General features: G+C 44.5%; 1 protein-coding gene across 4 annotated transcripts in view; it reads right to left on the reverse strand.

The window, feature by feature from the left end:
* PKIG (cAMP-dependent protein kinase inhibitor gamma) overlaps window positions 1-26354 on the reverse strand; it is a 158125-nt gene that overhangs the window by 4399 nt on the left and 127372 nt on the right. For all 4 annotated transcript variants that reach the window (XM_073607582.1, XM_073607580.1, XM_073607581.1 and 1 more), the window contains one exon: window positions 287-464. In XM_073607582.1, the coding sequence (XP_073463683.1) occupies window positions 287-434 (148 nt within the window). In that variant the 5' untranslated portion in view covers window positions 435-464. The remainder of the gene's footprint in view (window positions 1-286; window positions 465-26354) is intronic.

Here is a 26354-nt window from a genome sequence, read left to right on the forward strand (position 1 = left end):
GGAGTTTGTATGTTTCATCCTGATACACTAAACTGTCCCTGATGTGTTTAAAAACTTGGCAGGGATTGTAGGACTTGTCCATCCTGTGTAAATGGATTAACTAAGGTCTACAATATCAGAAGAGCCTCTATATAGAAAGTGAGAAGAATAGTATAGAACATGTGTACACCTGACCCATGATTCTTGAAGAGGTCTGGAATATAGCAATGGTGCAGATGAGCCATTTAGCAGCAATGCAGTAAGTTGTGCTAGTCATAACACATTTACCATTATTTGGGTGACTAACCTGCTCCTTGAATGGACAGGTCTCCTATGTCCTCTGAAAGGTCTCTCACCCCCGTTGAGCTGCATTCCCCCTTGATGTCAGGCACTGCGTTGCGTCTGCCCGTTCGGTCACACGATATAAATTCGCCGTAAGCCGACTCTACGTCCATAACGTCTCTATCATATCAAATTCATTCGATCTGCAGAGAGAGAGAGGAGTAATAATCAAAGAGGAGCTGTGCAAAACAAGTAGCTGCAAACAGCTGACCTGCATAGCAATATGAAAGCTACATCTGGAATCTCAGTAGATTGCTAGAGGCCAAGACATTTCTCAGGCCCACACTTTTCATTGGTTTACTATGGTGTGTCAAGCGGATGCAAGGACCAAAACCTTCCAGCAGATGGCAGCAGATTTACATGAGTTATACTGACTAATGAGTGATTTATTGGACGGGTGATGGATGATTATAGAACAAATGCATTCATCGATCGATCCAGGATATCTGCTGCACTGTGGATTTATAACATGTCATCAGCAGATATATAATGTACGGGAGTTTGATTTCTAAAATACAACACTGCGATTATCTCTCACACTTTACATTTTATGGACCAATAAGCTTTTAGCAATCTTTTACAGCTCAGGATTAACGATAATGAATCTAGGCTTCTAAGTGGTGGCAATGGACAATAGGATGGGCATCAGCCCCAGGATGACTAATGTGCAGTCAGTGCACACACTCTATCAGGGGTCTCCAAAACCTTTCACTACGAGGGCCACAATATAATAAGCCTGGGCCGACTTCTAAATGGACAAATCATAATAACATGAATTAATACACAATAAGCATATGATTTAGAACAGAAAAAACATTATTACAACAAAGCACAGAAATAAAAAAGAAAAAAACATTTGAGCCCATCAGACTTCCCCATCAAAGTTCCCCTTACATGAGAGTCCCTATCAGAGCCTCCATCAAATTTCCTATTGGAAACCCCCTTACAGGAGAATCCCCTCTGACATCAAAGTCCCATTACAAGAGAGTAGTCCTCATCAAGGTCCCCCTTACATCAAAGTTCCCCTTACATTGGACCACCCCTTTCATGAAAATCCCCATCGGAGTTTCCCCTTACATCAGAGCGCCCATCAAATTCCTTGTTACATTGGAATCCCTCCTTATATGAAATTCCCCATCATTGTAGTCCCCATCAAAATCCCCCTTACATTGGAGCATCCCTTACATGAAAATCCCAATCAGAGTATCCCCTTACTTCAGAGCGCCCATCAAGTACCTTGTTACATTGGAATCCCTCCTTACATTAGATTCCCCATCAGAGCCCCCTAGAGTAGTCACCATCAAAGATCCCCCAATATTGGAGAACCCCTTCCATGAAAATCCCCATCAGAGCTCCCTAACATCAGAGTAGTCCTTGTTACGTCGGAATCTGTCCTTACAAGAGAGTCCCCATCAGAGTCCCCCCTTACATCCAGGTCCCCATCAAGAATCTTACATCAGGGGCCACATAAAACCTTGCAGTGGGCTGAATTTGGCTTATGGGCCACAGTATGGACACTCCTGCTCTACTAGACCAGTCTATCACCAGCCAGCTCTGATTGTGGTCAGGGGAGGGGGATGCACCTAAGACAACTTTCACAATGTCATATGCATATACACAGGAAATAACACAGGCTAGGATTTACACAGCTCTGCCAGACAGCACAGCCAGGTGGAGGACACGGCTAATAATGTTATCCACTTCCCAAGCAAGGTTCTACTCTAATCTATAAACTGGGACATGTACAGAGATATCTAAATAAATAGAGGATTATGCAGACTGCTTTAAACACAATGCACAGACGAGGCCCCCTAGACAGCTTGCAAGCAGCTCATCAATTTATAACTAGCATGAAAAGTATCCATACAACATGCACATTCCATAGCACTCAGTCCTTCCAACAACCAGAAGGATCATCATTAGAACTGGTCTTCTCTATTTCTGTTTCCGGCCCTTGCGGGTAGCTGGCCAAGCCTCATGCACCCTTCATACTGGTTATAAATGGACAATCTGCTTCCCACCCTCCTCTCATTGAGAAAATACATGACTGGTGTCATAAGGCCTAAACTTTTCACAGAGTTCTGTGTCCCGTGGCTTTGCATTTTTATAACATCAAATGGTTCTATCTTCCAGCCATCGGCATGGAGCTGTCAGATGGGGCTGAAGCACACAGCAGCTGTTGGGGGGGGGGGGGGTGATATACGTGGTGCACTGGAATAAAGTGCTCTCCAGGCCCTTCTGCTCTAAAGCCCCTCATTCTCAGGCAGAGATCACCATTGGCCGGCTCCCTGAGGATTCCAGGAACTAGAAGGGCCCGGGAAAGCAGGGGTACCTCACCCGTTCCCTGTCTAGGGACAATTTTCCATGACGCACCATGGACATCATGCTTCAGGAATGACACTGATAATGCCAATGTGTTGTGGTGACTGGGGGGTTGAAGAGGAACTCAGTAAGAGCTGCTACATTCCGACATGACCAAATATCAAAAGAAACACTTCCCTGTTGAAGTATGGAAACATTCTAGACCTGTCCAGTAATCTTCTACTGGAGACAATTTTGCTGAATAATTCCTAATCCTTATCCTTATGGATTGAAAATAAATTCATGACTAAGCAAGGATCACAGTCTCAGTAAGAGCTCAGTGCCAATCTGTGTGTGTGTGATATAATTCAATATTCACACCTTTCTACTTATGTGATATAATATAACATACACACCTTCATCAAGGATATAACCTAATGTATACCCCATTCTACCAGTGTAATATAATTCAGCACACATCATCCTGTAGTTATGGTATAATGCAGTGCACACACTATGACCACGGTATAATCCACGAATCCTCCTGTGCCCACGGTACAATCCACATACCGTTCTGTGACCACGGTACAATCCATGCACCATCCTGTGACCATGGCATAATCCATGCACTGTCCTGTAGTCATGAGACAAGTCAGTATAATCCACACATTATCCTGTGACCACAGTATAATCCACACGCTGTACTGTGACCATGGAATAATCCAGGCACCGTCCTGTAGCCATGGGAAAATCCAGGCGCTGTCCTCTAGCCATGGGACAGTCCACGCAACATCCTGGAGCCATGGGACAATTCACACACTGTCCTGTAGCCATAAGACAATCCACACACCAACCTGTAGCCATAAGACAATCCACACACCAACCTGTAGCCATGGTACAATCCACGCATCGTCCTGTAGCCATGGGACAATCCACACATCGTCCTGTAGCCATGGGACAATCTATGCATCAACCTGTAGCCATGGGACAATCTACGTACCGTCCTGTAGCCATGGGACAGTCCACGCACCGTCCTGGAGCCATGGGACAATCCACACACCGTCCTGTAGCCATGAGACAATACACACACCGTCCTGTAGCCATGGGACAATCCACACACCGTCGTGTAGCCATGAGACAATCCACACACCGTCCGGTAGCCATGGGACAATCCACACACCGTCCTGTAGCCATGGGACAATCCATGCATCGTCCTGTAGCCACGGGACAATCCACACACCGTCCTGTAGCCATGGGACAATCCACACACCGTCCTGTAGCCATGGGACAATCCACACACCGTCCTGTAGCCATGGGACAATCCACACACCGTCCTGTAGCCATGGGACAATCCACACACCGTCCTGTAGCCATGGGACAATCCACACACCATCCTGTAGCCATGGGACAATCCACACACCATCCTGTAGCCATGGGACAGTCCACGCATGGTTCTGTAGCCATGGGACAGTCCACGCATCGTTCTGTAGCCATGGGACAGTCCACGCATCATTCTGTAGCCATGGGACAGTCCACGCAACGTCCTGGAGCCATGGGACAGTCCACGCAATGTCCTGGAGCCATGGGACAATCCACACACTGTCCTGGAGCCATGGGACAATCCACCTACTATCCTGTAGTCATGAGGCAATCCATGCACCGTCCTGTAGTCATGAGACAATCCACACAGCATCCTGTAGTCATTGGACAATATACACACCGTCCTGTAGCCATGAGACAATCCTGTACAATCCACACACCCTCCTGTGCCCACAGTACAATCCACAAACCCTCCAGTATAATCCACACACTGTACTGTGACCACAGAATAATCCACACACTGTACTGTGACCATGGAATAATCCACACACTGTACTGTGACCACAGAATAATCCACACACTGTACTGTGACCATGGAATAATCCAAACACTGTACTGTGACCATGGAATAATCCAGGCACCATCCTGTAGCCATGGGACAATCCATACACTGTCCTGTAGCCATGAGACAAGCCATACACCGTCCTGTAGACATGAGACAATCCATACACCGTCCTGTAGACATGAGACAATCCATACACCGTCCTGTAGCCATGAGACAATCCACACACTGTTCTGTAGCAATGGAACAATCCACCTACCGTCCTGTAGCCATGGGACAATCCACGCACTGTCCTGTAGCCATGGGACAATCCACGCACTGTCCTGTAGCCATGGGACAATCCACGCACTGTCCTGTAGCCATGAGGCAATCCACGTACCATCCTATAGTCATGAGGCAATCCATGCACCGTCCTGTAGTCATGGGACAATCCACGCAGAATCCTGTAGTCATGGGACAATTTACACACCCTCCTGTAGCAATCCTGTATAATCCACACATTCTCCTGTGACCACAGTATAATCCCTCTACTGTACTGTGGCCATGGAATAATCCACACACCGTCCTTGTGACCATAGGATAATACCGTGCACACACTACAGTGGCCATGGTATAATGCAGCAAACACTGGCCTGTTGTCATGGCATAATCCAGTGCAAACACCATCCTGTGGCCATGTTATAATCCAGCAGACACCATCCTTTGACCATGGTACATTCCAGTAGACATCATCCTGCTGTCATGGTACAATCCAGTGCAAACATCATCCTGTGGCTATGATATAGTCCAATGCACACATCATTATTTGGCCATAGTACAATCCATTGCACATAGAATCCTGTGGCCATAGTACAATCCATCACACACCGCCCTGTGGCCATGGTATAATCCAATGCACACACCATCTTGTGGCTAAAGCATAATCCAGTATGCACACCATCCTGAATACATATAGGGGGAGATTTACTAAAACTGGTGCACTCAGAATCTGAAATGCAACTGTGCATAGTAAGCAATCAGCTTATAACTTCAGCTGTTCCATAAATCTTTCACAATAAAACCTGGAAGCTGCACCAGATTCTGTGTGCACCAAATTTAGTAACCCCCCCCCCCCCCATAATGTCATATATTGACTGCATTACAATGAGCTAAGGCATGTACTTGCGATCCCTACTCTTCTTATGTTATACGATGCATGGTGTAAGGAGGGGACACCACTTCTCTCTGCCTGCAGGATTCCAGCCAGTGTCCCACTTCCTTCCCATTGACTGGTGGAACACCAACACACCGATGACACACACCCTGATCTACAGTGCCTTGAAAAAGTATTCACATCCCTTGAAATTTTCCACATTTTGCCATGTTACAACCAAAAACGTAAATGTATTTTATTGGGATTTTATGTGATAGACCAACACAAAGTGGCACATAATTGTGAAGTGGAAGGAAAATGATAAATGGTTTTCAACATTTTTTTACAAATAAATATCTGAAAAATGTGCCGTGCATTTACTCTGATACCCCTAACTAAATCAATTGCCTTCAGAAGTCACCTAATTAGTAAATAGAGTCAACCAGTGTGTAATTTAATCTCAGTATAAATACAGCTGTTCTGTAAAGCCCTCAGAGGTTTGTTAAAAAACCTTAGTGAACAAACAGCACCCACCATGAAGGCCAAGAAACCCACCAGACAGGTCAGGGAAGTTGTGGAGAAGTTTAAAACAGGGTTAGGTTATAAAAAATATCCCAACATCTCACAGAGCACTGTTCAATCCATCATCTGAAAATGGAAAGAGTATGGCACAACTGCGAACCTACCATAACATTGCCGTCCACCTAAAATGACAGGCTGGCCAAGGAGAGCATTAATCAGCGAAGCAGCCAAGAGACCCATGGTAGTTCTGGAGGAGCTGCAGAGATCCATAGCTCAGGTGGGGAATCTGTCCACGGGTCAACTATTGGGTGTCCACTCCACAAATCTGGCCTTTATAGAAGAGTGGCAAGAAGAAAGCAACTGTTGAAAGAAAGCCATCAGTCGTCCCGTTTGCAGTTTGCGAGAAGCCATGTGGGGGACACAGCAAACATGTGGAAGAAGGTGCTCTGGTCAGATGAGACCAAAATTGAGCTTTATAGCCTAAAAGCAAAACGCTATGCGTTGCGGAAAACTAACACTTTACATCACCCTGAACACACCAGCCCCACCGTGAAACATGGTGGTGGCAGCATCATGTTGTGGGGATGCTTTTCTTCAGCAGGGACAGGGAAGCTGGTCAGAATTGATGGGAAGATGGATGGAGTCAAATACAGGGCAACCTGTTGGAGTCTGCAAAAGACTTGAGACTGGGGTGAGGTTTTCCTTCCAGCAGGACAATGACCCCAAACATACAGCCAGAGCTACAATGGAATGGTTTAGATTAAAGATGATATTCCATCAAATCTGACAGAGCTGGAGCTATTTTGCAAAGAAAATGGGCAAACATTTCCCTCTCTAGATGTGCAAAGCTGGTAGAGACATCCCCAAAAAGATTTTCAGCTGTAATTGCAGTGAAAGGTGGACCTACAAAGTATTGAAATGCACGTTACACTTTTCACATATTTATTTGTAAAAAAAATTGAAAACCATTTATAATTTTCCTTCCACTTTGTGTTGGTCTATCGCATAAAATCCCAATAAAATACATTTACATTTTTAGTTATAACATGAGAACATTTTGAAAATTTCAAGGTGAGTACTTTTTCAAGGCACTGTATATCCCTTTAGTAAGCCTACTCAAGAACCTTCCACTCCTATCTATCAGTTTACTCCCTGTGTAAGCCTGATTTCAACATTCAGATGGCATACAGCAAGCCAGTATAATGGCAGGTATCAGATAATTACTAACAAACTACTTCACAATTCTGAAGCACTACACTAGAGGTCGTTTCTAAAATATGCCCAAAGTTCTTCTTTAAAACATAGATCTGGCCTGGACAGGAGAAGTATATTCATTAATAGTAGTTTCCTTCAACTGTCTGCCATCAAAAAAAAAAAAAAAAAAAAAAAAAAAAAAAAAAAAAGCAGAAGCGGTTCCAAAATTCCCTGGCAGGCATTCACCACAAAGCCCTGTCATGTCCTTAGTATACAGGGACATTCCACTTGGAAGTGGGCTGATGAGCGGGCGGCTGTTTATGCCTGTGGCACCGGGAGCTTTCCTCTGGAGGAGTCACCCTCTCCGCTACTATCCCTCCTGTATGTTAGAAACGCGGATATTTCCGATCTCCAGTAAAAGCAGTAGGAGAAGCAAGTAGCAAAAGCAATGACGATGCATGACAAATGTTTGGCTTCATCACATAATTTATATCTCAAACATTAGTGGATTGTCACTATTGGCAATCAGATTTATTTATATTATTATTTTAATGAAAGGACCCGAGTGTTTAACTGTGCTTTAGTAATATTCATTTGTTTGTGGACAGTTGTAGGGGTCTTAAATTAGGCTCATTTCCAGTGCTTGGATTGTGCTGATCCATTATCCCATTGTTACCTAAAGCTCCAGTGTTGTAATTATACTGGCCCGACTGTAACCCTGTTAAAACATTAACATTAATAAAAATCTATTTAATGAAAAGATCATTTGCCCCCTGGAGTATCAGCCTCTGAAATGATGGAAGCATGAACCAGCTGGGGCACTGCTTTGTCTAGAACAGTGGTCTCCTAACTGCGGCCTGGGGGCCGGATGCAGCCCTTTGCTAGTTTTTATCCAGTCCTTGGGGCATTATACCTTCCACTGCCAGGAACCAATGATGGGGCACTATTCCTCCCATTGATACCAACGATGGAGCACCATTAATCCCATTGATACAAACAATGGCACACTATTAATCCCACTGATACCAATGATGGGGCACTATTCCTCCCATTGATACCAAGGATGGAGCACTATTAATCCCATTGATACCAACAATGGCACACTATTAATCCCACTGATAACAATGATGGCGCATTATTCCTCCCATTGATACCAATGGGGTGGTATTACTACCACTGACACAAATTATAGGGCACTATTCCTCCCATTGATACCAACGATGGGGCACCATTAATCCCATTGATACCAACGATGGGGGACCATTAATATCAACGTTGAGGCACTATTACTGCCACTAACACCAATGAAGGGGTACTTTTCCTCCCACTGATACCAATGATGGCGCACCATTCCTTCCATTGATACCAACGATGGGGCACTATAACTACCACTGACATCAATTATAGGGCACTATTCCTCCCACTGATACCAACAATGGAGCACTATTACTCACTCTAGTACCAATCATGGGGAATTGTTTACTTCCAGTAACCCCAGGACATTTTCTACTCCCACTGGCCACAGCCTGACCCTCCTAAAGTTTGAAGGACACCAAACTGGCCCTTTCTTTTGAAAGTTTGGACATCCCTGTAATGTTGATGCTAAAAAGGGTCCATTTTAGCTGAATCCCAGAAAACACCCTAAAGTGTACATGTTTACACCTTTAGCCATTTTAAAGTTTTAAGCCCCAGCTATTACAAGTATTTCAGCCTCTTCTTTGCACCCCTCTGATCCTAGATCCCTGGCAACAAAGGCTGGTCATAGTTTGAGGTTCAGATGATTTTTGCTGAATAAACCCAAACTCTAGCCAAGGGTGGCCCTGCAATCACCACCCTGCTCAAAAAAAGGTTGATCTAAAAATTGACTAAGCCAGGTAGACAATGATTGGCTGAATAGTGACTGTATCCCATCGGGTGTGTATTTGAGTGTATGATTTCTCCGTCTTTGGCTAATGCTAACCCTATAAGCATATATTTCTTACATGCTGCAGCTGTCTGAATACCTTAACACCAATGAAGAAAAAAACATCCAAGAGGCGCTGGCACATGAGTTCATACAAAGTAGTGAGGGGGCAAAAACATTTGAAGAGCCCACTGGCCAAGGTTAGGCTGCTCACAACAGACTCTCCCAGCAGGTTACCAGAAAAAAAACATGCACTAATAGAAGGAGCGCCAGACCAAAGGATAAAAGAGCACAAATTCATCTATTAGTATGCACTTAAAAACAGCCAACGCGTTTCTGGGGTCAAATAAACTCCCCTTCATCGGGGCTTCAACAAAACACAACATAATATAACTGTGACTGATAGAATCAGGAGTCTAACAATCATGTTCTAGCATTGGTAGCCCCCCCCCCCGAAACACGTTGGCTTTTTTTTAGTACAAACTAATAAATTAATTTGGACTCTTATATCCTTTGGTCCAACCAGCCTTCAGTTTATGCATGAATACCTGAACAGTCGATGCAACGGATTGGATGCAGTCCTTGTTTGGCCAATGATTGTTCATCTTCTCTATCAATATTTCAGTCGAAGTTTGCTGAGCCGGGTGTTGCTCACAAAACAATTCACAGCTCAAATTTTGAGCCATGTATGGCCAGTTTAACCCCTACCCCTTGTCTACTGACAACTTAACTGATTGATGAAGCCTTCATATTGGAAAGGGGGATACTGGGTGGGCTAAAGCTGGCCACAGATAGACTGAAACTGGCCGGTTAAGCAGGCACCAGATGAATTTTGATCCACGTTTTGTTGAAAGGGCTTGTTGAAAAATTTTCTTGATCAGCTAGCTGCAGCTGCTGATCGGTGTATTCTGACAGAGGAGAGTCCTGCTATCAGAATACAATGTCCCAGTAGGGTGGATTCCTCCATCCACCTTGCTTGTATGGATGGAGGAACCTGTTCATTTTCATTCACTCAACCCACTGTAAAAAAATAAAACAAATCACCTATGGCCAACTTTAGTCCCAAGCCAAGCCCATAGTGGCTATGCTCAATATTTTCAGAGTGACTGTATCTGTGTAGATGGAGTGTTATTGTTGGCCAGAGCAGCCAAACAGATCCTTCCTTTTATTATAAAGCATGGAGTGGAAAGCTGACATTTGGATGACTTTTGGAATCTGGTCACTCTGCCATCAAAGCTTAATTCACATTTTACAGAGAACAAACCCATAGCTATATTTTGGGAAACAGATGCCTGGTTTATCAACTGATGTTAGTAGCAGTCTCTCCCACCACTTTTCTCTCCATCACCACGGAACCTAAGTAAAAAGAACATTTCTTCTCTCGCTGGGCCTGGAACACCTAGAATTGTGTACACAAATAAGGGAACTGTGCAGACATCAGTTCAGACTACAGACTTTAAAGCAGGGGTACGGAGTTGAAAATCACGGTGGTCCGGTTAGTAAAAATCTTCTTCCAGCAGAGGTCCGAATCGCATGTTTGTCATATGACATCACAGCATGCTCTCCTCCTAGGCGTTTCCATCTCTGCAGCTGGGGAACGCAGGAGAAATTGCAAATTCTCCCGACCGGCAGAGGAACACACCACACTTTAGCACATGTGTGCGCCAAACCACCTGGTCCTGCAGCATCATGTAGCTTAGTGCTGCGCAATTTGAAAAAAAAAGGGTCAAGGACTTTTTCCCCCATATTTCTCATGAGTAGTGCAGTCCATTGAAATGACATCACAGTTCCCTTCTCTTCACATCAAGATCCCCCCTCTTCACAGTAGTGTTCTCATACCCACTTGACATCAACCCCCTCCATTACCGTCCCCAGCCCTCCACATTACTGTCCTAAGCCCCCCATTACAGTATCCAGCTCCCCCATTACTGTCCTCAGCCCCCCCCCCACAGTACTCAGCTACCCCACATTTTGTCCTCTGTCCCCAATTCAGTATTCAGCTAACCACATTGTCCTCAGCCTCCCATATTACTGTCCTCAGCCACCCCCCCACCATTACAGTACTCTGCTCCCCCCATTACAGTACTCAGCTTCCTCATATTATTGTCCTCAGCTCCCCAATACAGTATTCAGCCGCCCCCCCCCCCCATTAATGTCCTCAGCCCCCCATTACAGTACTCCGCTGCCCTACATTAATATCCACAGCCCCCCCGAAACAGTATGCAGCTTCCCTACATTACTATCCTCAGCAGCCCCCCGCCCCATTACTGTCCTTCGCCACCCCCATTACTGTCCTCATCTCCCCCACTGCAGTATTCAGTTCCCCCACATTACTGTTCTCAGCCCCCCTCTTTACAGTACACTAACCCCCCCTTCCTGACATTACAGTACTCAGCCTTAAACCCCCCACACACACACACTACAGTACTCAGCCCCCACACACATTACCATACTCAGCGCCCCTCCCTCCCCTCTTCCCACATTACTGTTCTTACACATTACCCCCCTTCACATGAATGTCCTCAGCCCCCCTTTCACATCTCCCCAGATGGGAGGATGGGAGGCACAGCAGGTCTGAATGGAGGACGGGAGCTGCAAGCTGGCCATTTGTTTCTTGGACCGCCGTTCATCCTAGCAATCAATCACTGGCTTGTTTACCTAAGGCAGCTCCCGCCCTCCCTCCAGAACTGTCCTACCTCTTGCTGTTAGCTCTGCGAAGGCTAAGAGAACATCAGGCTCCTAAATGGCGTGAACGCTGCGGTCCGGGTGGGACATTGATTGGGTCTGGACCCGTACCACAGTCCGCTAGTTAGTGATGCCTGCTGTATAGTGCGTAGACATCAGATAATATATTGGCTAAGATGACCCAGAAGAATCTCCAGTTCATAAATACACGCTAATATTTTCATGCTAGGCTAGTGAAATATATATCAACCCATTTTTTTTAAATTTTGGTGTATCATGTGTAATAATTTTCTGATAAGATGACATATTAACATGTATAATAAAAAGATGTAGCTTAATGTACTGTAGGCATGCTTAAAGGGTTAGTTTCTCTTTACTAAAAACTGCCTATAAAGGTAAGGGGCACGTTTTCAGCTAGGCCTCCAGAGGTATGTAAATGGCCTACACCTATAGCAAGGGCATTATTTAACTTTGGTCAAGGCTGCACAGTTTTTATCTGCAGGCATCACTTACCTGCTTAGGCAGTTTTTGGTTAAAGGTGAACTAACCATTTAACATAGGGCAGGATAACATGTATTAAAAGGGGGTTAACTGGAGCTTAACTGGAGGTAGGCTTAACATCTTTCCAAAACACACTAAAACCTTCACAGGTGGGAAAAAAATGATGCCTTGCTTACCTACACCCCCAGGGCTTACTCCAAAACCACAGGTGCTCTGAACTGATTGTAGACTAGAACCTGCAGAACCCATAATGAAGAGCAGCTGATGTCATCTATTTAGAGATGTGGAGTCCATATCACTGCGAGTGCTTTCTTTTTTGGACTACTCTTTATATTTTAATTAAACAACACGTAGATCAAACAGGCCTTTCCAAAGCAGGAGAACAATGCTGTGCTCTCGGACTAATCCCAGAGCTTTTGTGCTTAGCGGTATTTTCAGAGTGATCTGGTAATAGCGGCATTGTGTGTGGATCAGGTGACTGCAATCTTTATACAAGCACAACAATTAGAACATTGGACATCTGTAGTCCAGGCAGAATTAACAATTAGTGATGTGGAACGAGGTACTCTGATACATGTCTACTTAGTACACTTACCCACAAAGCTCAATTTCAACAGTGTGTCAGTGTGGTAATTCTTCTCCTGATCTTTATTGATGGGTTTTACCCATTATCACCTCTATGTATTAAGGTCTTCACCACCTCTATGCATCTATGTCTTTACCACTTGTATGTATCTATGTCTTTACAACCTCTATGTATCTATGTTTTTTCAACCTCTATGTGTCTATGCCTCTACCACCTCTATGTATCTATGTCTCTATTGCCTCTATGTATCTATGTCTCTACCGCCTCTATGTATCTGTCTCTACCGCCTCTATGTATTTATGCCCCTAAAGCCTCTACGGCTTCTATGGATCAAGCCTTTACCACTTGCCAAGTCACCGGTGACATCAACAGTGATCTGCAACAAAACACTTGTATTATGTATCTATGTTTTTTCAACCTCTATGTATCTATGCCTCTACCACCTCTATGTATCCATGTCTTCACCACCTCTATGTATCCATGTCTTCACCGCCTCTATGTATCTATGTCTCTACCGCCTCTATGTCTCTACCGCCTCTATGTATCTACCGCCTCTATGTATCTACCGCCTCTACTGCCTCTATGTATCTATGTCTCTACCGCCTCTATGTATCTATGTCTCTACCTTCTCTATGTATTTATGCCCCTAAAGCCTCTACGGCGTCTATGGGTCAAGCCTTTACCACCTGCCAAGTCACCGGTGACATCAACAGTGATCTGCAACAAAACACTTGTATTGCATGACAATCTTGCCAGCAGCATGATCACTAAAGATGGAGTCTGTCTGCCAATGTGCAATTCCTTACTCAATAGGCAGATGCAGCAAGATGTTGCTCTGTCACTGACCTGAACACTTAATCACTAGCAATGGGAGTAACATCTCACTACTAGGGAGGGAGATATTCCATAGGGACAAAGCAGCAGCCTCTTAGCTATCCTGCTGCTGGTGATTTCCACAAATCACTAGTGGCAGGGCAGCCTACCTGAACTCAGACTTAGTGAACACATACATTACACAGTTATAAAAAAGCTTCTTCTTGGGACACTAAGGTGTACTGAAGCTCTATAGTAGTTGTGGGGTATAGCCACTAGGTGGAGCTGCACTTTGTTTGTTTTACAACTTAGTGTCCAATCCAATCCTGTTCATGGAAGTATACCCACCAGTCTTCTATCAACAGTACTATGTTCCTCAATTAATAATGCAGTCTTTGCAGTGTGTGTCTCCAGTGGCTTCCTTGACGCTACTTCCTATCTATATACTCTTTGGCCATGGCTGCCTAGCATTTCTTAGGGCGGGTTTCTTGATGGCGACAACAGTGTACCATGTCTGTGTGTAGTTCTGGCCACTTTTAGTCTCTATCAGAAGCCTGTGTGACAGGGTAAAGAACATGGGAGCCCAGCCAGAAGCCAGGGAGAGTGTGTTATCATGACCTTCATGGCAGGATCACTAGGGATTAGATTTTAGGAAAACTGAATAATTAGTGATATTAGTCTACTTTAAGTTGTAGAGCAGCTAAATGTGCCATAACACTCAAGACAGTCAAAACTGCTTATTTTATCGTCTGCTGGCACATCGTCTTATATAAGCGTGCCTTGATACCCTCAGAACTTCACCATCCTTATTACTTGTCTAAACATTCTTATCACTTCCAGGACCCAGCTTTCCAAACTAAAACACTCAGCCAAGCAAAAATCACTTTGCTAAAAATAAAGCCTGGAAAGCCAATTGCTGGCAGGACTAAAGATTATGCTATCCAACAAGAAAGGTGTTGGATGGTGCCATAATTTCATGGTTCGTATAATGTCACAGGGATTACTATATCTGCTGCAGGTGTTCACCCTTTCAGAAGATATGTTCTAGTTAGACATGTGCAATTCCTTTTGTTACGAATCGAAACTCAGATGAAATTTTCGCCATTTGGAGATTAGGATGTATACGAATTTTGGATTCACAAAAGTAACGAAGTTCAATTACGGTAATCTGAAATAATATATAACGAAACAACAAATTCATTTGGATGATATGATGCAATAGCTTGGGCCTTATGTTAACGTTTGAAGCATTGGATTTTTAACAATCCAAATTACATCAGATCCATTTTGTTTTTATGTTACATTAACATTTTCATTGTTATAAAAAATGCACTACATATAAAATGGAAAAATATTGCAGTAAATACACTAGGTTATAAAAGTGAAATAAATTGATTCCTACCTACTGAATTTGGGTTGGATGGAGGTGGATTCAGCAGAATCTCTGAATCAGAACATAATGGATGAATCAAAATATAATTTAGTTCCATTCGTAAGATTATGATTCGGAGATTCTGATGTATCCACCTCCATCCAACCTAAACAGAGTACATAAGTAATTTCCAGAAATATTGAATTAACACATTAAAACGAATATAGCCAATCTTCCAAAATAACTTCAGAAATACAAATCGAGTCGGAACAATGAATAAACGAAATGGATCTGAATATACGAAATTAATCTGAATATATGAAATTAATCTGAATATATGAAATTAATCTGAATATATGAAATGCATCTGAATATATGAAATACATCAAATATACAAAGTGAATCAGATATATGAAACAAATCCGAATATACAAAACAAATCCGAATATACAAAACAAATCCCAAAATACGAAACAAATCCGAATATACGAAACAAATTCCAAAAACAAAGTATTCTAACATAACGAATATGACGAAACTAAATGATTAATTTAACTAATCTGAAATGAAACAAGACAAAGGTTTCCTCCATGCACAGTTCTCAGATTTGTCGGATTTTAGCTTTTATGCTGTAGATATGTTACAGGCTATCATACTTGATGGGCAAATCTTTTAAAGAATTATAAATGACATCAACTGAGCTGTGATACTATCGGATAACACCATGTACACGAAAGAATATCCATACTTCATAAAATCTAATCTCTACCGACCAGTTATGCTCCAGAGATGGCCCAGGATACCAGGTAAAATTATCTGCACTATGCCAGCAGAGGAGGACCAAATGACAGTTCATTACCCACCTTCAGGACAAAATACCACCATGTGAAAGGTCAGATTTCAGCCGTTCGCATACATTTTTGTTTTCAAATGTGATCTGTCAGATAAGAACAGATCAGTTTATTGTGAGCACCTAGCAGTGGCATGGCCCTTCAATTTCCATTTTTGTTACATTGCACTATACTCAAGGAGACCATGGACCTTTTCTGCAGCCGATCCTGATCTGTCAGCGGCAGCTTTGAGAGGCAGCAGACAACGGAAGCCCCATAGAAAGTCTATGGGTGGCGTAATTTCCCAGCCATTGTTGGTTGTCTTCCACACAGCATCCGCCACTGGAGACCAGACTGGCTGTAGAAAAGGTATGTATAGAGATTTTTGCTTTACAGGGTTAGATAGATTAGTCTTAGAATGTGGCTGCCAGTACATTTAAAGTTAGTAAGTCTTAGGCTGAACCTCCACTTTAAGATAGTAATACCAGTGAGATAACCCTACAGGTCCAACACTATTTTTACACTTTCATCAACAGTTTATGGTCAGGTCCTACCTAAACCATTCATCCAAATTATACCCAATCACGTAGACCCCTGTTGCCCAATCTGCAGCTTTTGGGCTGCACAACAAGGACCGCATGTGGCCCTTGGGCTTCAAGTTTGTCAACTTGCTCAAAATTTGAAGTCCTGAGCTACTTACTAGCCAGGTCTTAAGAGTTACTCGCCACCAGTTGCCCCACCCAACGGCACAGTCGCTGCACACTTCCAGCACAGATGATGAAGATGATGATGGTAATCTCCCTCACTAATGCAGATGCTGCCAGTACACAGAGCACAGTCCAGGCACACTGACAGTCTAGGGGATGCCTCTTTGTGGTTTTATTGTTGAATAACTTGGATTGGGTACAGGATAGTATGGGATACTCCAGAACCACTAACAGAAACAAGAGGACACTCTTCTCTATGTTGCAGACTTTAGGAATGGTTCTTTTGCTTGGCTCATAACACAATCTTCCCATGAGAGACTAGCAGAGGCCAGAGGTATGTATTCCTCAAGAGGGGGACAAATTGACCCAGCTTTAAAGGACAGTCTTCCCACGAGAAACTAGAGGAGACTAATGTATGAATGTATGGACCTCTAAGGAGATAAACTACATAGCTCAAAGTCTTTCCACAGTCTAAAGGGGACTGCAAAGCACTACTCACAAGGCCAGGGGAGCAGCTGTGCCCATTCAGGATGCCTTCCAAAAACTATACAGACTGGATCCTTAGGAGAAGTCTCAGGGTGTCCAATACCCTCTGGAGTGTAGGCCCCCCAGCTGGAACCTCAATCAACAGCAGCTTGAATCATCAGAATAGCTGGAGGTAAGAGGTAGCCACCACCCACCTGAACAGGTGGAATCCCTGGAGAAGAAGATACTGCTGTCAAATTATTTATGCACTTCTCAGCCACCTTCAGGGCACACCTATTGAGGGATCGCAGCACCATAAATATTCATGCTGTTCTGCTCTACTCCTATGTTCCAGAACTTTCTAGAAGGCAGGGGACAGCAATCAAACCTGCAGCTTATGAAACCCAGAACAGCCAAAAGAAATCCACAACTGCTCCAATGATTACAGAGGAGACAAAAAGAACTAAATGTACCTAAAATCCTAGCAAATTAACTAGGAGGGTGCTACAAAAGGTACCAAACAATTACTCACAGCTGGGTGCAAGATTTAAAGCTAATTCATTTTCATTCTAAACACTTCATCCAAAAACATATGGCAACCGTAAGTAAAATTTCCTTTTAGTTCATGGGAAGACTGCAGAAATGCAGCTTAACAGCAACAGGAAGAGTACATCTGGGTCTGTGCTCCAGTATGACAGTCCACTGTAAATTGCTGCACACAATGCTAGGTACAGCAGTCTACTGGGGGGAGGGAGGGGGGGTGTCTGCCACAGCGCCTTAATTATGCTAGAACACTGTGACATAACGATCTGGCTGTAACCCCTCCTTTACATATGGCCAATCTATATCATACTAAAAGCAGAAATGAAGGAAATCAAGGGCACACATCAATAAAAGAAAACCCATCGTACAGACGCACAAGCACGAACGAGGGTTCGTGACTTCCTCACTTCACATGACATGCTCGTCCTCCTCTCTCACTGTAGGCTGTCCGTTCTTTGTGCTGAGCAGTAGCCTGCATAGCTGACTGCATCAAAGCCCCTTCCAGCAGGAGAGCAATCAATAGGACAGAATTAGCATTCTGAATTGCGCCCGGACAACACATGCACATAATCACCTCCGAGCCTCCAATCGTTTGTACAGACGTGTTTCAGTACTGAAAGAGCGAACCTCTGCAGATTCTGTACACCGATTTCTAGAAGGGGGATGGGGGAGCCTAGACCAGAGGATCACAACCTTGGTCCCATCAGGCTGCTTAGCATTCACACTTTAAGATGACCTTCTTCAATTTTAATCTTTTTAAAAGCAAACCTACTGCTTAATGAGAACCTGTGAGCAGACCATTCATTTCAACACAATTTAAATATTACGCAGGTTATTTAGCTGTAAGGGTCTCCTTTGTGCAGACATCCAAAAGCTCTGAGTCTGCTGCTGGGTGCCATCTTGGAGTTGTCAATTAAGTTTATCAAGTTTCCCAGCTTTAGTGAGACCAGGACCCAGTACGTTCTGCAAAAACCTTCCATGCCACACCAGGTAACCACGTGCCTACCAGGCCATTTCTGATGTTTCTCTCCTATGTTTTGCTCGATTACACAAAACCCCCAAACATTTTATATGTTTTTTTAACAGAGACCCTACAGAATAAAATGGCAGTCGCTGTAACTTTTTATCTTGCACGGTATTTGCACAGCAATTTTTCAAACACTTTTTTTTTTTAAACAGTTTCATGCATAAAAAGAAAACACACAGTAAAGCTTTTTGCATAATGTGAAAGATGATGTTACGCCACGTAAACAGATACCTAACATGTCACACTTCAAAATTGTACATGCTCCTGGAATGGCGCCAAACTTTGGTACTTAAAAATCCCCATAGCTGACCATTTCAATTTTTTTACAGGTTACAAGTTTTGAGTTACAGAGGAGGCCTTGGGCTAGAATTATTGCTCTCGCTCTAACGTTCGCGGTGATACCACGCAGTTTACATATGTGGGCATGACTTACGTATGCGGGGTTGGGGCGCTTTACATTTTTTTTTTTTTTTTTTTTATTGTTAAGTTTACTCTTATCTTTCTAGTTTGATGCTATCTTTTTAATTTTTTTTTATCACTTTTATTCCTATTACAAGGAATGTAAACATCCCTTGTAATAGGAATAGTGCGTGACGGGTCCTCTTTATGGAGAGATGTGGGGTCAATAAGTTCCCAGATCTCACCTCTAGGCTGAGACGCCTAAAATAAAAAAAAACAAAAAAAAAACAAAAACAAAAATCCCGGCTTCTCAGCCGAGGCGGCAGTATTTCTTCAATGCTGAGGCCGGGCGTGACGTCACAACAAGATTGTGTGACATGACGTCACGCACCGATGCCTGTAATTGTAGGCACTATTCAGGTACCACCGCTCAAAGTCCGCGATGTCATGACGTTGGGCAGATGGGAATTGGTTAAAAAATAGGATTTTTTCATCATACTTACCTGTAAAATGCTTTTTTTGAGTACATCATGGAACACAGAGTTGGGCTAATATATTCATTACCTACTGGGTTATACTTCATCTGCAGGTGAATGGATACTGGTAGACCAAAGGTCTTTAGACAGGAAGTGATCCCCTATATAACCCCTCCTATACAGGAAGTACTTCAGTTTTGTAGCAAGCACTGAATCCTCAAAAAGAGGGGAGGGACCTCTGTGTCCTGTGATGTACCCAAAGAAAAGGATTTTACAGGTATGACGAAAAAATCCTATTTTATTTTTCATACATCATGTGACACAGAGTTAGGTTAATATTCATTACCTACTGGGACGTCCCAGAGTAATAGCCTTGAGGGGAGGGAGACACCCTGCCAAACAATAGCCATCAGACCTTATACGGCAGCCCGCATTACACTGCGGCTACAAGCCGAATCCTCGGCTGCTCGAACATCCACTTGATAACATTTTGTGAACGTATGCACCGAAGACCAGGTTGCAGCCTTACAAATCTGAGCCACAGATACCTGATGACGAAAAGCTCAGGAGGTTCCTACACCCCTCCTAGAATGAGCTCTCACCCTAAAGGGAGGAGCTTTACAATTCAGACCATAGGCCTGAATGACCAATTGGCGGACCCAATTGGCAATGGAAGCTTTGGAAGCTGCCTGCCCCTTCTTGGGTCCTTTTGGTAAAACAAAAAAGGAGTCTGATCCTCGGATCTCCGCAGATCTAGACAAATAAACCGGACAACATCCAAGGAATGCAGTTGTCTCTCTTCCGCCGAACGAGGCTGAGAGAAAAAGGAAGGCAAAATAATGTCTTGATTTCAATGAAAGGCTGACACCACTTTTGGCAAAAAGGATGGAAAAGGTCGTAACACGACCCTGTCGTGGTGAAGGATCAAGTATGGTTTCCCTGCACGAAAGGGCTGCCAACTCCGACACCCTTCCAGCCAAGGTGATGGCCATCAGGAAGGCTAGCTTGCGTGACAGCAAGTCTAATGGAATTTCCTTGATAGGTTCAAATGGTTGTTTCTGTAACACAGACAGCACCAAGTTCAAGTCCCAAGGACACATAGGTGACTTAATGGGGGGAAGCAAAAGAGTTGCCCCTACGTGAAGGTTCGGACCACTGAATGGGAGCCTAAAGGTCTTTGGAAGAATACTGACAGGGCCGAAATCTGACCTCTGATTGTACTCAAAGCCAATCTGGTTTCAACAGCTGACTGTAGAAAAGAGAGAATTCTCCCAATCACGTATTTCCGAGGATGTCATTTTTTGGCTTCACACCAAGCAATACAAGTCTTCCAGACCATATGATAGATCTTCCCAGTGACAGTTTTTCTAGCATTCACTAGGGTAGACACCACTGGTCCCGAGATGCCACAGTCTTTTAACAACCTGGCTTCAATAGCCATGCTGTCAAATTTAGAGACTGTAAATTGGGGTGGAATATAGGACCTTGATACAGTAACTCCTTCTCGATTATCTGCTGCTGCACTGACCACTTCTCCCACCTGCAGAGTCGTCACAATCTCCAGGGCACACAGACTTCATGTTGCATACCTCGGTATCCCCCTCACACACTGTAAGTAAGGCTACTCAGCTACCTACAACTGCTTTTCTGTTAACTAATGATGTACCAGAACAGTCTTTTTCACAAAATCCTGGCTGCACTTTTGGCACTTCTCACAGAAGTTATTAAGCTTTGGCTCACACTGTGCAGGTTGGTTGCGGGTGCAGGAATCACATCTGTTCCCTCAACCACCTGCAGCTAAATTGCGCTGCTCTTTTGAGATGTGCGGGGCTGCCATTCATTCTGAATAGCAGCCCCGCACATCTCAGCCCATGCTGCGTTTGTGGAAACCACAAGAAAATCACATGGTCAAAAAGACCATGCTTTTTTCCCTGCCACTGCATTTTTAAAAAGGCGCAGGCACCTTTTTCGAGGAAAATGCGGGCGCGGCAGCCCATTCAAGTGAATAGGCTACCCTGCCCGCACAAGTGTGAACCAAAGCTAAAGAAGTATGGTAAAAGATCATTTGGCTGTACCCCTCCTATGGAACACAGGAGTGCAGTTTGTTCTGCACTCCTATGACCCAGATTCAGCCAACAGCGGGCTGAAGTCCGCTGTCAGCTGATATCAAAGAGCTGGTACAAACCCTAGGAAGATTAAAGTTGGGATCCACCCAGATGCCTGACCAGCAGCTGAGCTCAGCCTCTCAGCGTACCGCCAAGAACCTGAGCTCCCGCCCCCTCCACAGCCCAGCACTCCAGTGAGCATTGGAGGGGCAGGGCAGAGAATGACTGGCAGTCACAGCTCTCTGCTCAGAGCGGAGGGGAGAACTGAGTGATCAGCCGTGTTTGATCACTCAGTTCTCAGTGAGGAGCTAGCAGGGGCCAGATGCAGTATTGCACCCACCGAAGTATGTATTTATCCAAATCTTTAACCACCTGTTGGGTATTTGTATTTTTAAAATACCAGTCTTTCATTCCCTAATGATGCACCCTCTCTCCTACCAGGTGCAACATGGACATTTTAGTTTGCCTAACCCGCCATCACATAGCAGGCGAGTGGCAGGAGGAGGGTACAGGGCCAGATCTCGCCTGTCTGATGTTGGGGTGCAGTAAAAATTGTGAGAGGGCAGAGGATGGGAGATCAGCAGGGTAGTGTAGAAAGGATCAGCAGGGCAGAGAATAAGGTTTGCAGTTTGCATGGCAGTGTACAGAGGCACCCACTGTCAGTTTATTTAAAAGAGCATGACTGTACAGGGCTCCACCCACATAGCTGTGTCATTCATTTACAGATTCCTGTGAATGTCCCCGGATTTCATTTAAAAAAGTCACCTTACCCAAAGAGGACCAGGGGGGCTCAGTCACCTCTGCAAGAGGCAACTTAAAGGCAGAATGAACCATCTCGGTAAGAGTCTGGATCAAAAGCCTCTGCGAATGAGATGCAGACATTAACTGGATATCTTCTTGTCTAGATTTCTCAGAAGCAGACTCATCCACCAGGCCCTCCACAGAATCCTGAACTTTCTAGCTCTTCCACATCTTCAACCCATTCCTGCTCCAAACTAGGAGGCTCCGGGGAGGGGGATCTGTCACGCTTCCTGCCACCCTGCGGGATGGAGGCAATCATGCCAGCAATCCTGTGCTCTAACCCGGCTAGGGCGAAGATAGTTCATCCTTGGCGATAAAGGGTGAAGCAGCAGCGTTGACTGTAGGCACAATACCAGATAGGCGCAGCGGATCAGATTACCCGGAAGCCTCTGGTCTTTCAGGGGAAACAACAATAGGGATACGACTAGGTACATCAGGAACTACTGACGACATAGGTGTGCCCTTCCCTGTAGTGTTAGTTCCGTTCCTCTTTTTTTAAGACATTTACTAGCCACAAAAAAGAGAGTACTTGGGTGTAGTATTAACACACCTCAGAAGGGAGACCCTTTAATAGGGCTCAACAAGCCCCTATGCAACAATCCTGCTAAGCACCTTTAGCCTGCCAAGCAACACCTGGTGACTCACGTGACCCGGGTAAGGAGAAATGAACCGCTGCAAATGCCTGGTTCAGAGCCTGCTCTGTGTCCCACAGCTGCTTTCTGGAAGCACCATATGCTTGGCATACACAGCTTAAATAAGCTGGCTGTGCGCCGGAATGTTCTGTGCATGCGTGCGCACGCATGTGCGCGGACCTGGCGAACGGGCGTGGCTGTATTAGCGTATGATGTGAATCTTCGTGCGCCCAGATAAAGGCTATGGCGCATGTGCGGTGAAGCCGAGTGCGCCATGGCCGCCAAACAAACTGCGAACGCACGTGCGCCATCATACAGGTAAAAAAACAGCCAGAGACAAGCAAAAACGCCAGCTTCTATCCGCTTTGTTGATGTGGCGCACACCACTCACGCCAGCTTCTATCCGCTTTGTTAATGTGGCGAACACCACTCACGCCAGTTTCAAGTGCAGGAAGCTTTATTAAATTCCCTCCAATGTAATGTTCATCCCTTCCGAGAGCATCAGCTATGATAAAAATGCACGTTAGTAGAAACATTTTTCATGAAATGATCATTCTTGGCAGTAGGATTCTGTCATCTAACGTCTACATTCGTTAACCCCCCCCCCATGTTTAGTCTAATGTCCGTGCTTTTCACACCATCCTTCAAAAAATGAATCACACACATGAAACTTAAGGCACACTTTGGAAGATCTGACAAATCATTCCAATATCCAGTGTGTATCGTCCTTCATGACCCTGCAGAGGAAATCTCCATCCTTCCTCTCATTACCATTCAGGATTGGTATATGGGGTATTTACATAACTCACTGACTCAAGACGCGGCCTAGCGAGCATGCATCCTCTATAATTAGAATTTCCCTAATGGGACAATATCCATAACAACAGCGAGCGCATTAACCCGACGGTGACCTCGGGCGCACAAAATATTCCGGTTATGTGCCTCAGAAATGTGCGGTCTCCGCTGTTCACCGAACAAGAAACCACGGCCAAAGAAAGCTCATTCTCATACTTTACCTATGTCTCTTATTATATGTATTTATCTATTGCTTTTCCTTTCTTTTCAACATTTCCATTTCATAGTGGATTTCCAATATCAAAGGGACAGTATTACTCAAGCAAGGACAGGATGTTGTCACCCTATAACAAGGACCGTTATGGCAGGATCAAAAGGTGTTATTTAACCACTTGCTTACAGGGCACTTAACCCCCCCCCCCCCTCCTGCCCAGACAAATTTTCAGCTTTCAGAGTTGTCACTCTTTTGCCCTGTACACACGGTCAGATTTTCCGATGGAAAAAGTGCGATCGGATTGTGTTGTCGAAAATTTCCGATTGTGTGTGGGCTCCATCTGACTTTTTTCGTCGGAACTTCCGACACACAAAGTTTGAGAGCAGGCTATAAAATTTTCCGACAACAAAATCCGATCAGTTAAATTCCGATCGTGTGTACACAAATCCGACGCACAAAGTGCCATGCATGCTCAGAATAAATTAAGAGATGAAAGATTTTGGCTACTGCCCCGTTTATAGTCCCGACGTACGTGTTTTACGTCACTGCGTTCAGAAACGATCGGATTTTCCGACAACTTTGTGTGACCGTGTGTATGCAAGACAAGTTTGAGCCAACATCCGTCGGAAAAAATCCATGGATTTTGTTGGCGGAATGTCCGATCAATGTCCGACCGTGTGTGCAGGGCATTTGAATGACAATTGCGCGGTCATGCAACACTGTACTCAAAAGAAATTTTTCTCATTTTTTTTTTACACAAATAGAGCTTTCTTTTGGTGGTATTTAATCACAGCTGGGGTTTTTATTTTTTGCTAAACAAACAAAACAAGATGGAAAATTTTGAAAAAAATAAAATCATGTTTCATAGTTTGTTATAAAATTTTGCAAACAGGTAATTTTTCTCCTTCATTGATATGCGCTGATGAGGCGGCACTGGTGGGCACTGATAGACTGCACTGGTGGGCACTGATAGACTGCACTGGTGGGCACTGATAGGCACAGATAAGGCGGTACTGATGGGGACAGATAAGGCAGCACTGATGAGCACAGATAAGTAGGCCACTGATAAGATGGCACTGATAGGTGTCACTGATAGGTACTACTGATAGATGGCACCGATAGGTGGCACTGATGGGCACTGGTAGGTGACACTGATGGGCAGCACTGTTGAGGTACTGACTGGTGACACTGGTAGGTGGCACTGTGGGCAGTGATAGGTGGCACTGTGGGCACTAGTAGGTGGCACTGGCGGGCACTGGTAGGCAGTACTGTTGTGCACTGGTAGGTGGCACTGGTGGGCACAGATGAGCTGGCAGGAGCTCTCCTTGATTGGGACCGATGTCCCTCTGAGAGCCGCCGGTGATCGCCTTTTTTTTTTTCTCCTCACGCTGTCAGTGCGAGGAGAAAAAATAGTCGCTTACCGACTCTGTTTACATCACATGATCAGCTGTCATTGGCTGACAGCTGATCACGTGGTAAGGGGTCAGGATCGACCCCTTACTCCGATCTGTGATCAGCCGAGTCTCATAGACTCGCTGATTACGGGGCGCGCAGGCCACTCGGGCACGAGAGGACATCAATAGACGTATTCCAGGCAAAGTAGGTCCGTGCTGTAGCCGTCATTCGGGTATAGCGCGGATGTGAAGCAGTTAACCACCTGCTGACCACTCACAGTATTACAAGCTCACAGTACTATGAGCTGACAGCAGGGACAGGCTCCCCAACGTACATGTACAAAGCTGGCTTGCTTCACACACTGACATGTACTGTGATTGGACACAGCATGAGTTCGGAAGCAGATTTCAGCCAAGCATTCTGTTTAGCTGTGTTCAATCACAGCACAGAGTTCTATGTTTACAAAACACATAGAACCCTGTGTACAGAGAATAGTCATCTGGCTGTTTCTTCTCCCTGAAAAGCAGGGAGAAAAATCAGCCTTATTAGTAAGTAAAAGCAGCACACATTACCCTTGTTAGGCCCACCGTTAACCCCTTCCTAGCCAGTGTCATTAGTACAATGTACAGTATTATCACTGATCACTGTATTAGTGTCACTGGTGACATCAGTGTCAGTGTCCCTCCCAGGGTCTGTTAGCACCAGACTGTCTGTCACACCATCACGGTCACACTATAAGTCGCTGATCACGGC

Source organism: Aquarana catesbeiana, linkage group LG12 (assembly GCF_042186555.1).
Source record: "Aquarana catesbeiana isolate 2022-GZ linkage group LG12, ASM4218655v1, whole genome shotgun sequence".
Lineage (NCBI taxonomy): Eukaryota > Metazoa > Chordata > Amphibia > Anura > Ranidae > Aquarana > Aquarana catesbeiana.